Source organism: Phaenicophaeus curvirostris, chromosome 21 (genome assembly GCF_032191515.1).
Source record: "Phaenicophaeus curvirostris isolate KB17595 chromosome 21, BPBGC_Pcur_1.0, whole genome shotgun sequence".
Classification (NCBI taxonomy): Eukaryota; Metazoa; Chordata; class Aves; order Cuculiformes; family Cuculidae; genus Phaenicophaeus; species Phaenicophaeus curvirostris.
The window spans coordinates 9,874,985-9,887,527 of record NC_091412.1 but is presented as its reverse complement, the minus strand read 5'-3'; the positions used below and the strand labels follow the sequence as shown (position 1 = coordinate 9,887,527).

The 12,543-nt window shown below is 53.6% G+C and overlaps 1 protein-coding gene across 4 annotated transcripts in view; it reads right to left on the bottom strand.

The window, feature by feature from the left end:
- Positions 1 to 771: 771 nt before the first annotated feature.
- The window catches only part of SSH2 (slingshot protein phosphatase 2), a 98,312-nt gene continuing 86,540 nt past the window's right edge, over positions 772 to 12,543 (bottom strand). For all 4 annotated transcript variants that reach the window (XM_069874322.1, XM_069874324.1, XM_069874326.1 and 1 more), the window contains 2 exons: positions 7,868 to 8,711; positions 772 to 6,662 (listed from right to left, as the gene is read on the bottom strand). In XM_069874322.1, coding sequence (XP_069730423.1) covers positions 4,692 to 6,662; positions 7,868 to 8,711 — 2,815 coding nt within the window. In that variant the 3' untranslated portion in view covers positions 772 to 4,691. The remainder of the gene's footprint in view (positions 6,663 to 7,867; positions 8,712 to 12,543) is intronic.

The following is a 12,543-nucleotide window of genomic DNA, read 5'->3' as shown; positions in this document are numbered from 1 at the left end:
GGAGCGAGCCCCCCGTCCCATGCCCCCAATTCCAAGCCACATCCCCAGCAAACTGGAGAAAAGGCTCTGGGAAGGCTTTCTCACGCGGTGCTGGGGGAACTGGGAAGGGATGGGGCACCCCAGGGACACCACCAGTCCCACAGTGATGGTGAAGCACCCCGCGCGCTGGTGCTCACGCATGAACCTTCATGCAAGGACCGTGCCAGGGGGATTTGCCTCTCCCTGTACCCCCTTGCTCACAGCAAGGCCAGAGAGACCTTTACACCGTGATTCCTCGCCAGAACATTGAGCAAAACCAACTCACCTGAGAGGGGCTGTTTCCCATCCATGTGCTGTGGTTATTCGGTGCTTGGATTCGGCTCAGCTTCTCGGGCGGTCACAGTGGGTTCTGGTCCAGAGTCTCTGGTAAAACCTTGCATCCCTTGGAACTCAACCCCCACGACCCTCCACGCAGCAATGCAGCATCCCAACCTTTTTACAGTACACAAACTCCATCATCGTCCCTGCAACCGCAGCAGAATCTGGAAAAGCATCTTTGGGAGCACAGCTCCTCAGCCCCTGCACAGATCACTTGGGATAAGATGGGTCCCCATCTACACCTTTGGCAGGGGACAGGAGTAGAAATAAGATACTAGGGATGTTTCTATGGTTCTAGCAGGGAACGTGAATCCCAATTCTGGCTCCCCACAGCCGCCACCCTGTTCTCTTCCAGCGTCACGGATCCCTCCTTGCCCCCAGCCCTGACCCCAAGGAGGAGGCGGCGTGCCCGCGTCATCTTCAAAATAAACCTTTATTCATTTTCAGTAACAAGAACATTGAATCTGCACATCAGTGCACAAGTTCACATTTAAAAACAGCTGAGCACATCAGTCAAAGTCTTTAGGGGGGAAAGGGGACGACCCCAGCCACCAAAGGAAGATCCAGGAGGGCAGACGGAAGCGCTGCCCTCCCCGGTTTGCGGCTCCGCAGCAGCCGTCCCCGCGGGCTCGTGCTCCGGATCGCTTGGCCCTGGGACGATCCCTACAAACCAGCGCGCAGACGTCACATCTCCATCAAGGGAAATAAAAGGCACTGGCACCTTTTCGTTGTGCCAACAGAGATGTCTGCAGCACCGGGAGGCTGTTAGCACCTCTGCCCAGCGCGGACCCCTCCGGTGCCAGCGCCTGCCTCTGCCCCGCGACGCCAAGGGCTCGGGGTCCCTCCTTTGGGGAGAAGCGCGGAGCTTGGAGCAGATGAAGGCAGGACACGCTGCGACGGGAGCAGGGAACCTGCAGTGGGGATGGTTTCCTCCTGCCGCTGGGCTAGGAGAGCCGCAAGGGGTCTTGGAAGCCCATGGCAGTGCCCCAGCGGCTCGCTCCTCCCTGGAGGTCCCAGCAGCAGCTGGGGGGCAATACCTTCTGCTGGGCTTCTAAGGGACACGGAGCTAATCCCAGCCCCGTTTACCATCCGAGGGAGCCAAAGCAGCGTCACCTCCTGCCACCCCCGCTGGGACCGCGTCCCCAAGGAAAGGGCCGAAAGGGGAAAGAGAGATTTGTACACGTCACAACTTCTCAAGCAGACCGGACGCACGCACACGCGCACACGCACACCATCGAGTGCAACAGAACGCAGTGTAAAAACCAGTTTCACGCACACGCTTTGTGCAAGGCTCACACGTTACAGTACAGCCGGAGGGCGGGCAGGGGGGGAGGCGATGGCTGAGATATTGTACAGGAGTCAATGTAAACAATAAAGCGTCCTCCGAGAGGGCTTCGCAAGAGACCAAAATACAGTTGCTTTGTACAAAAATGCCCTTAAAACAAGACGTTTCTCCAAAAACCCCTCTATCAGCAAGGCTTGTCTGCTCCCCGCGGTGCTCGACGGGTCACAAGCTCTCCTGGGGTGGCCACGGGGACCAGGAGCAAGCGACCACAAACCCACGAGCCACCAGCACGGAGAAGGGCAGAGACCTCTGATGCCAGGAGCTTGCCGGCTTCATTGCCCAGACACTGGCTAAGGAGGGCCCAAGGCCCCCAAAAAGCCGCATGCAACAACTGCCCCTCCAGCCCGTTCGCCTTTCTGCTGCCCAGGTCAGAGCCTCCAGACCTTCAAGGCCTTCATAACTCTGCAAGAGCCACCTTCCCTGATTCCTTCTGCCTGTCCAGAGGGAAAACCACAGAGGTTTTGTGCCAGGCCAGAGCTGAGGACAAGGGGACAGCAAAGCACCTCATCGCTCTCCCCAGCTGAAGCACCCGGACAGCAACAGAGTGTTGGAAGGAAGCAGCATTTCTGGTCTGCACGGAAGAGCCTTCCTGTAGGGCATTTCTCCTGAGATAAAGCTGGGCAAAGAAACCCCATCCCATTCCTCCTCTTCCTCCTTTCTTAAGCAAAGAAACTATACACAGGGCTTCCCCTCCCAAGCAGATCCTTGTCCCCAGGACACGTTGCCCTCCAACGCAAAACAGCCTTCTCGGTGGCCCCTCCGCCCCTTCTGCTCACGTAGAGGCCAGCAGGTAAGTCCTTGGGGCTGGGAATGGCAGGGTTTGCGGGGGAAGACAAGGACTGAAATTGTCCTTCACAAGATGACACGAGCCACTTGGCCTTTCCACACTGCCTGCCCGGCTCCAAAAGCAGCTGGAGCTGGCTAGGAGAAGCCACACGTCTTCCAGCGTCCCAAACAAGTATCTGGCTTCCAGGGCCAGAGACTTGGGTGTCTTCTTGGCCCGGGATGACATGCTATTTGACCGAAGCCAAGAGGCTGCGCTGGGCTGTGCTCCAGCCCGCAGCTCGCGCAGGTGACGATCCCCCAGGAGAGCTCCGGACCAGGAGCACGTGGCTGCTGGAGAAGGACACGCTCATGGCCCCGCACGCAGGCTGGGGGACAACAGGCTCTGCAAGGCAGGGTGGGAGGATCCCCAGGAGGACAGCGAGGTGGGATTACCTTGCAAACGCTAAGTTATCCTTTTCTGCTGAGAGGGTTACAGACACCCCTTCCCCAGGACAGACGCATGCTGCTTCCCAACACTCTGGTGCTGTGTGCTCCTCTCTGACTCCAGTTAAGCTTGTCCCAGCGGAGCCCACAAAGCTCTGCAGCATCAGCGCTGTGTTCTAGGTGCTCCTCCTGCAGTGTGGCCTCTCTGTGGGCTTTCAGCAGCCGGAGCCATTCTGCATCTCCTCTCTGGAGGGCAGGTGTGGGGCAGAGCTGAGCTCCAGCTCAGCCACTTTCTTCTTCCCAGACCTGCAACGGGACCTCAGACAGGACCCAGAGCTCACCTGCCTTCCTCTCCGCTCCTACAACACACACACACGATTCACCGATGCGCCTGGCTGGAACTGAGAAGCTTCGATTTGGCCAAACTGCTCGGGAACTGGAACGTTAATTAGCTGAAATTTGGAGCAGACCCTTCCGACGCAGGTTCTCAAGAGAAGCGAGGACCTGCAGAATGGCTCAGAGCAGCCGATCGCTTTCCACGTCCTGGAAAACTGGCACTTCTAAAACCCTGGCTTCAGTGCAGAGGGAGCGGGGCAGACACGCAGCTCCCACCTCGCAGGGGGCTTCACGCGGGACTGGAGGAGAGCGAACACGTTTGGCAAATGCTGGCATCGAGGCTCCCGTTTGGAAAGGGAAGACAGCTTACAATGTCAAATCCACTCCTATTTCTGTGCAGATTACAATGAACAGCACTGGGTTTGAGTAAGATGGGTTTGTTTTCCAGTTTAGAGAATGCAGTCTTGCCCTTTTCTTAAAAAAAAACCAACATGGAAATGACAAAAAAAAAATCTATATAAATACCATATGTACAAAAAAAAAAAAAAAAAGAAGAGAAAAAACTAAAAACTTCCAGAAAACACCTTCCCTCCGGGTGTTAGGAGTGAGAGCAGAGAAGACAAAGTTTTGCATTCAGGAGGGGGAATAGTTGTGTAACAATGATATCAGCCTCTGGGTTTGGGAGCGAGCAGAAGTGCCCGTGAGCGTGGCAGAGGGGAGAGGAGAACGCAGGCAGCACGAGACAAGAACAGCTTTCGGGCAGCAGGAGGGCAGAAGACAGATGATATGGCCATGAACTTGGAAGGCCCACAGCAGTATTCAAGTAATGGGAGGGTTAAAACCCCAACGAGGCGTTTGTTTTAAAAGAACACCCTGGTTTTGGCTCTCCTCCTCTCACCTGCGTGCCCTCCTTTTGGGGATGCACCAAGCAAAGAGAGCCCGGGGTGGGCTGTCCTGAAGCAGCTTTGCAAGCCGTCTGCAAGCATCGTGGAGTTCCAGTTTGCAGAAATAAAAGGCCAAACAAAGGGACCTTGGCACAGCCTTCACATTTACAGGGGCTCTCACACCCCCAGCGACCACCCAGCACCGTTTTGAGGCAGGGGGTAAATTCAAGTTAGGAACTAGGACCTGGTTTGAAGCAAAACTCCACCCGGCTGAAGCAAGCTACCTAAGTTTTTGCATGATAAAGGTGTTCTCTTAAAACAAACGAACAGACGAAAGAACATCTGAGGTTATCCGAGTTAAAAAACTTAAAAAAACCCAAACAGTCCTGCAGTCAGAGTCACACAGAGGAACCAACCCACACCTACATGCGCCAGGAACAGTAAATGACAATATATATAAAATTAACCAATAAAGTGCATGTTCCTTATATTACACCTGCCCCTTGCGTGAACGCAACACCACGGGTTCTCAGCAAGAAATGACAGCCGAGGGCTCAGGATCACATCGTATTGTAGAGGGGATTGGTTGTCCGCTTTTTATCATTGGTCTTTCTGAGCCTCCGCAGAGGGTGAGTTCTCCCGTGCTGCTGCCGGGGTGCGACAGCCACGCCTCCAGCTGGAGACAAGGAGTCCAGGACCTGCACTTGGAGCAGTGAAGGACCCTCCTTGGAGCTAGTCCATGTCTGATCCGTGCTGGGAAACAAACTCTGCTGGCTGGAGCTGCACTCTTTGGCGTATTGAGCCAGCGGCCTCTCCACCGGCTTGCTCTGGGCAATGCACTCGGCTGTTCTGAGCTGTTCCACAAAATGCTTCGTGGGCTCCAGGGAGGAAAAACGATGCTTTCCGCACACGCTTTCCGAACCCCTCTCCAACCTCCCCCCGTGAAAACCTCGACCGAGGGCAAGGCAGGTGAGAAGCACTGGGTTGGCATCAGAAGAGGCCGACTCCCTCTCAGATAAGTCGTCCTTGGAGAGGTCCAGGCAGTCCAGTTTGGCCAAGGATGCTGAGCGTTTCATGTGGGAGGGTGTGGTGAGCCCCGCGTGCCGGATCCGAGCCTCTATTTCCTTCGCTCGCTGCTTGACCAGCCCGGGGCTGTTGCGGTGCTCTTCCACGCTGTGGCTGCTGGAGCTGTGGGGGAGGCTGTAGCACAGGAAAGCGATATCCAGAAGGTCCATGTTTTCGGCACGTTGGCTGGTGAAGCCCTGGTTGCCCGGCTGCCTCGAGGTGCTGGCACCCTCCCTGCAGAGAGGCTTGGGGCTGTCCCTGAACAGGAGAGTTGTGTCTCCCTCAACACCACGTGGCGTGACCAGCTCATCGTCCGTACTCGTGCTCTGCTCAGTGACACCTTCCAGGTGAATCACGTAGGGGCAGGAGGAGCAATCCGGGCTGGCCGAAGGCGTAGAGGTCACCTGGGCAGAGGGGGAAGCAGCACCGAGGTGAACAGATAACCCAGCGCTGTCCTCGCTGGGGCTACCCACAGCGAAGGTGGCCTGTTTGTGTACCGCGTGCTCTGGCAGCGCAACATTTACCAGCATCGGAGCTCTGAGACAGGTCGGTGCCTTCTCCGAGCCCAGTGAGGGGTTCAAGTTTTCATCTAAAGATGGGACGGCCGTGGCCAGCCCGCCCTGCTCACAGCTTGCGTCAGGACGCTCTGCAGACTTGATGGTGGGAGTGTATTCGATGATTTCAATTCTCTTGGAGAGGAGAGAGGGCAGGGATGGCTCCTCTGTCCCATCAAAAGAGATCACCGTCCTGTGCTCGTGTACCGTTCCCTCCTGGGCCGGGCTGGGCTCCGCAGGCAGAGCCTCCAGGGCAGGGGAGGCGAGGGGTGCAGGCAGCTCTGCCCCGGGAGGCAGCAGCAGCTCCTCAGCGCCCGGATCCCGTGCCCCGTCACCCTCTGGAGCCAGCTCCAGGGCCGGCTCCTCGCTCTTCCCCCGCGGCGGGAGCTCGGCAGCAGCAGAGTCGTTCCTGGAGTTCTTGCGGGTGGGTAGGATGCAGACAGGGGATACGTGCTGGTGCTCCTGCTCCTGTCTCAAGCGCTCCTCGAACTCCAGCGTGGCTCGTCGGACGGAGCCAGGGCACCACTTAGGCTCAGGGCTGACGGAGCCACGAGGCTCTTGCTGCTCTCCACCAGGGCTGCTTTCCTCCAGGTCTGATTTACCAGAAGGTGGCTGCAGGGTGGGGACAGCTTCTCGCTCGGTTTGCACAAGGTCCTTTTCCTTTTCTTGGTGTCCAGCAGAGGCTCCTTCGCTCTGTTCCGCTTTTTCCGATGCCCAAATCGCCTCCATGGGCAGGTCGTGCACAGTGTTCCTCTTTGGTGTCTGGGTGAGGCTGGCTGAACCCTCCTTCTGCTGGGCAGGTCCTGCTCCCTGGTTGATTGACTCAATCTCTGTGATGATTTCCTTCACAGAAATGGCATTTTCCGAGTGGGATCTTGTGAGATGGCCTGTTCTAGGCAGCTCCGGGACCTCCTGCAACACAGAAACAAGACAATTACAAAATGGATCAGCTGTGCTGACACGGCAGCAACTTAAAGGAAACAGGGGGACATCCCCAAAGGAACAGAAATCACACACGCCAGTGTGTAAGGATGGATTCCAAGTGCCACGATCACTAACACACAAGCAAGTGTTTCCGGGACTGCCTTCAACATATTCCACGCTGGGTTTTCACCTAAACTGAGATGTAAGAACTTCTATTTAATTGCTGTTAATTCCAAGGGAAATTTAGCCTTTTTTTTTTAAATGAAGAGAAGTCCAAGTTAAGAAAAAAAAAATCCCAGTGCTGCTAAAAGCACAGTTTTGAACTGAAAACATGAAATATTCTGCTCATGTACAGAGTGACTAGAAGTACAGCATCAAGAATGACCAAGCACTGAAACGCTCTGGTTTCCTGGAGGAAAAGGGTCCTTCAAATGCAGAGGCTCCTTCTGCCAGATCGCTGGAGAGCACTGGCCTGTTCTGTGTGGAAGAGCTTTATTGCCTCACATGGAGATGGAAAAGATTCAAGCAATGCAGCGTGGAATTTAAATAAGAGAGGCTCTCAGAAAATGATGGCCCCAGACATCATCAATCCCTGTGAGAGCCCTGTAGGGTGGAAAGTAATTATAAGAGAAAGGTGCCTCAATTTGGAGGTTACTAAATCTTGTCGGGAACATTTTTCTACTCAGAAGTGAGCCATGAGGAGCCCGATCCCCTCACTTCAGACCTGGAAAGGCTCATCCTTCTTCAGCAGAAGTTCTACATCTGCCCTGATTTACTATCCCAATGCTCGTGCTTCCCAGATAGGGAGAGGTGCCAGCTTTGTCCTGTTCTTTGGTGGGTATCTCCAGTCAGATAAGGATCCGGGCAGGTTTGGGATGCTGGCTGGCCTCTGCTGTTCAAGGCTCAGCTGTGTTAACGGGTCAGGTCCCACCTATCTGCTCTCCCAACACGAAACTCAAAGATAAGTTTCTCAGGAGAACAGGTCAGGGCCGACTCAGCCGCTGCCAGTGGTGTAGGAAAATGTGCAGAGAAGGGCAAGTATCTAAAAGTGAGGAGAAGGGGAAGCATCAAGCTATCCCTCTCTGGGCAGTGAAAGCCAGGACTAGCAAGTCCCCCATCCACAGCAACCCCACAGCAAGACATCGACCCACAGACAGGTTCCAGTTCCTAAAAACCGAGCAAGTTATCCTAACCTTTTGTTGTTCTTCATCTGTGGAAGAGTCATCTGATGCCTGAGGAGAGATTCCAGAGCTGTTTCTTTGACCATCGGCAGCCCCGTCTGCAGTGGGCAGCACCTCCAGCACGGGCACCCTGGAGACCCCATTCCTTCCACTCCCTTGCTCCTCCACCCTGGAATGGGAGCAGGTGCGGGAGCGGCTCTCCTGGGAAAGCTCCACAAACTTCTCCAAAGCGCTGAAGAAATCAATCCTGTCCGTGCTGAGGTCTGTCACTTCGGGCTGCGGATTCTGGTGGAGACTTGGGGAATTCTGGTTTGGTGATTGGGGAAAGTCTTTTAAGCACGAAGTGAATTCTTCCATGGGGACCAAGTGCACGTTCATATCAGGCTTAAGGGCATCTTTTTCCAGATCGTCCACTGTCAAATCAGGAAACTCTGTGATTTCCAAGGGGTGCTGGAGTTGCATTAAGGCCTCGGAAGCACGGCAGTTATCAGGTGGGACAGAGTCTACGCAACATCCCGCCGTACACCCATTGATATTGTTGAGGTTCAGCTTGTCCTCCATCTGCTCGGCCTGGAAGTCCCGACACGTAAACTCTAGGTGGATCCTCCTCTCCTTCACACACACTTCCTCAATCATGTTTGCATCCTCTGGGAGCTGCTGCTCCCTGTCCAGCTCAGCTGAGTAGATGGGAGACATGGGCTGCTGGTTGTCGTTGGTCTTGGCCTCTGAGATCTGGTCGGCTGAGGTGGTGATCTCCTTTTTGTTCAGCTCCAGCCCAGACTTGCAGATGGGCTCATGGTGGTCCGAGAGGTCACTGTCTGAATGCGAGCGCCACAGTTTATTGTGCCGCTGTTTGCTGTGGGGAAGAAAAGCCAATGAAAACATTGAGTAGCGTTTTCACACACCAGAGCCAGACTCACTTCGTGGTAAGAGGATGAACCTACACAAAAAATGTGCCAAATACTGGAGCTGTTGGCCACAACTGCAGCTTCACCCAAACAGTTCAGGGCCAAACCTGCTCCTGGAGAAACTGATCCAGTAAGAAGCCACTTCCCAGGAGCTAAATCCCACAGCACCACTCTGCTCCACACACATGTATTCCCCAGTCTACTCAACAAATACAGCGTTTAATGGACGGCAGCATTTGGTCCTCTCTCAGCCAGCAGGAACTTCTCCATTTGCTATCAGGTGAGCAACGACCAGAAAAGACAGGGTCCCTAGTTCCAGATGGGAGTGGATGGTCGGCACTGAATGAAGTCCGATTTCCCTTGTGGGTCCTTCTTTGAGCAGTTTCAGTGATCAGTAACTGGACCAAGCGGGGAGGGTAGGGCGAGTGGATGCAATTAAAACACAGAAGACATCCTCAACAATCAACAAGTAGCCCAAAACACCACCTGCCTTTCACAGGAAGGAAGCTCAAGAGTCTTCCAGTTCTTGGGAAACCCCTTTAGAAAGGTCTGATCAGTCACAAGGCCAAGCAACTGTCAGTGGCACCCGTCACCCTTCTGATCTCTACTTGCCAAAAAAGTCCAGCCCATGTGCCTGGGCTTACAGAGAGCAAAGGAGGCAGCTTTTTGTGGTGGAACCACACCAGTTATCCATCTATGCAAGGGCTCCACTGAGTGACCGCGGCCACAGGGCTGTGCTTCCACCGTTTGCCCCTAGGAGGAGAGCAGATACCACAGAAAGATCCTTGGATCTGCAGGAGACCTTGCAAAACCTCTCCAGTCCCCTGCTAGTGCAAACAGGCGCTTCCAGACACATCCACTGGCTGCAGTAAGTTAATTAGCAGATGCTATTGAGCTAATTACAATGTACCAGTTTAGTTGTGGGTGCCCAACAGCTAAGGAAAATAATCCATTGTGGATTTAGCTTTCCAGCCCCATAATCAGCCACAACCTTCGTGTCTGACACAGGGCAGAATCAGGTCCTTTCAGAGTAGAGGAGAGTGAAGACTAGAGGCCAAAAGCATCGCTCAGAGGTGCATGGGCTCTGTCTCTAACGGATTTTGGAGCAAAGTTTGGCAGCAGAACCAAGCTTGTCTGCAAGGCAGGTTGTGGCTGAGGCTCTGTACGGGATCTGGGGAGAAGCTGATGTCTTCTGAGGGCACTTTCCCACTCTGGTGCTTCATTGCTCAACCCAGCACTCTGCTGCACGTCTGACTTTGAAAGTCAAAATTACCCTTGCATATAAACAAACCCAACTTGCCCTGCACAGCCTTGATCTGAGAATGCAAACGGATGTCAACAACCGCTGGGAGAGGTGTGTTGCGTTAACTTTCAATCTCACACTTCCTCCAGCCTTACAACCTGCTAAAGGGGCTAAAAGCAGGGTCTGAAATCAGGAGCCCATCCCGACCTTCCTGGTGTCAGCACTGGAAGCTGCTCTAAGGCCTCCCCACAGCCTTGTCTTCCCCAGGCTGAACAACCCCAACTCTCCCAGCCTGTCCTTGTACAGGAGGTGCTTCAGCCCTCGAATTATCTCTGTGCCCTCCTCTGAACTCGCTCCAACAGCTCCGTGTCCTTCCTGCGCTGAGGGCTCTAGAACTGAACTCAAGACTCCAGGTGAGGTCTCAGATGAGCGGAGCAGAGGACGAGAATCCCCTCCCTCACCCTGCTGGTCCCACTGCTTTGGATGCAGGTTGGCTTTCCGGGCTGCAAGTGCACATCACCAGCTCAAAATTGCACAAGGGATAAGGGATTCTAACCACTGTTTTCCTGTAACTTATCTATAACTAATAAAAGCAACAGAGCTGTCTTAACTTTTCTGTGTCTATCAGCAGAGGGAGGGGACAGTTGAACTAACCCCAGGAAGCACAACAGTCCCAAAAGAGCAAAACACACTTGTTGTTGTGACTAAAAGCAGGCAGGGATTTTCATTTTACAGCTGGAAGACATATCCCAGTTGCTATAACCCCTACACAAAACCGTAACTAGATAGTGTGAGCACATGGCTGTCTGCACATACCTCCCCTCTGAAATCGGAGCAGTCACATGAGCGTGAATCTGTTGGGTTTTGTTTTTTACCTGTCCTGGAATACCACAGCAATAAACAAGGTAGCCAGAGGGCAGAGGGAAAGCTAAATAACACAGGAGAGAAAGGGGAGAAAAAGCAGTTTGGAGCCGAGAAAGGAACCGCATTAAGAGGGATCATTTCAGCAGCACAGAGAGGCCATTCCTTGCTTCAGTGAAGCTTCATTTACTGCAGGCTTTTCAGCCCTATGCACACAGATGTAATGCACTGCTCTTGCATTTTTTAAAGCCTCACGAGTAATCCTGTTTGGGCCATTGTACGGGGACTGGCAGAGGAGGTCAGAGCAGCGACGTGCTTCAGCGTAAGGGGAGCTGTGCACCACGGCGGCATGAAAGATTTAACCTCCTCTTAAAAATACCAAAAGACACAGAAAAAGATGTCCTTAACCAAATGTTTGTAACAGTGTGGCTGTGCAGGTGTGCCACCAACCACCAGGCTGATGGATTACCTAAACCAACAGCAGGGCTGAGGGCCTGGGGATGTGATACACCAGCTGCTTCCAGCCCAGGGCTCCTCGCAGGTGCTCACCACTCTGTTACACAGGACACTAGCCTGGTTTTCCCATTGAAATCTGCTTCTCCTCCACTCAGCCTACCCCGAGGCGAGATCTAATTTCCCAGTCTGCTCAATGCTACCTAACGCACCACACTGGTCAGGTCACCTCTAGCTCAGAGTGAAGCACTGACCTTTATTAACTGGTGCCAGCAGCACGTGTGGTGTCACACAAGGCACTAAAGGCAGGGGTGGTGTTTGTCTCAAAGGGTTTCGGTCCAGAAGAGCATGATTTCTTAAAAATACCTACTCCACTGTGATCTATCCTGAGACTCAAAACTACTTGGCTGCTTTTTCAGAGAGAAAGAGGAACAGTATGGCACTTGGTGTTTGAGGAGCAGGAGGAGGAGGAAGGCAGATGTGGGAAGAAGCAGAGGACAAAGATCCTGGGGGTGTACCTGATCACGGAATAAACCGGGAGGAGCCCACAGGTTTGCTAATCTGCACAGAGAGGGAAAGAGGACACTCACTTCAGTGTCAGGAGGAGTTTACAGCAGGCATTTGGGGTGAAAACTGGGAATCCAGACCCAACCCAGCAGCAGAGATAAGCAGAGCGCTGGGAGCAGTGGGAGCAAAGAATAATCAGTTGTTAGCACAGAAAAAGGGAAAGGAGGTCTTCACTGGTGGGCAGGACACACCCAAAGGGACAAAACCAAGCAGAAGGCAGAGGTGAGAAGTGTGCCTTGCAGAGAGGTGCTACAAAGCATTAGGCTTTCAACAGCAGCAAGAAGCTAGAAAATAATTACTCTGGTGAAAACACACTAAGAGCCACCTCCTGTGGCAGGAGGCTCAGCTTGGGTAACTCTGCTTGCCTCAGATCTGCTCCCTCCTGAAGCACATGAAGATCCTAAACAAAATACAGTAATCTGGCAAAAGACAAGAGCATCACTACCTCCTTCCAGCTGATCACGTGAAGGCATTGCTTAACACTGCTTAGAAGTGGATTTCTCAGAAACACACAGTATTTATGTCTTTTTTTGCTCACCAGGTGATAGGCTTGGGATTACAACACACTCACCAAAGCCAGGCCCAGCTCCAGACCAGCCTCAGGCCTGCATACAGGAATAAACATCGCTGTTGCAATGCACAGAACATCCTGTCCC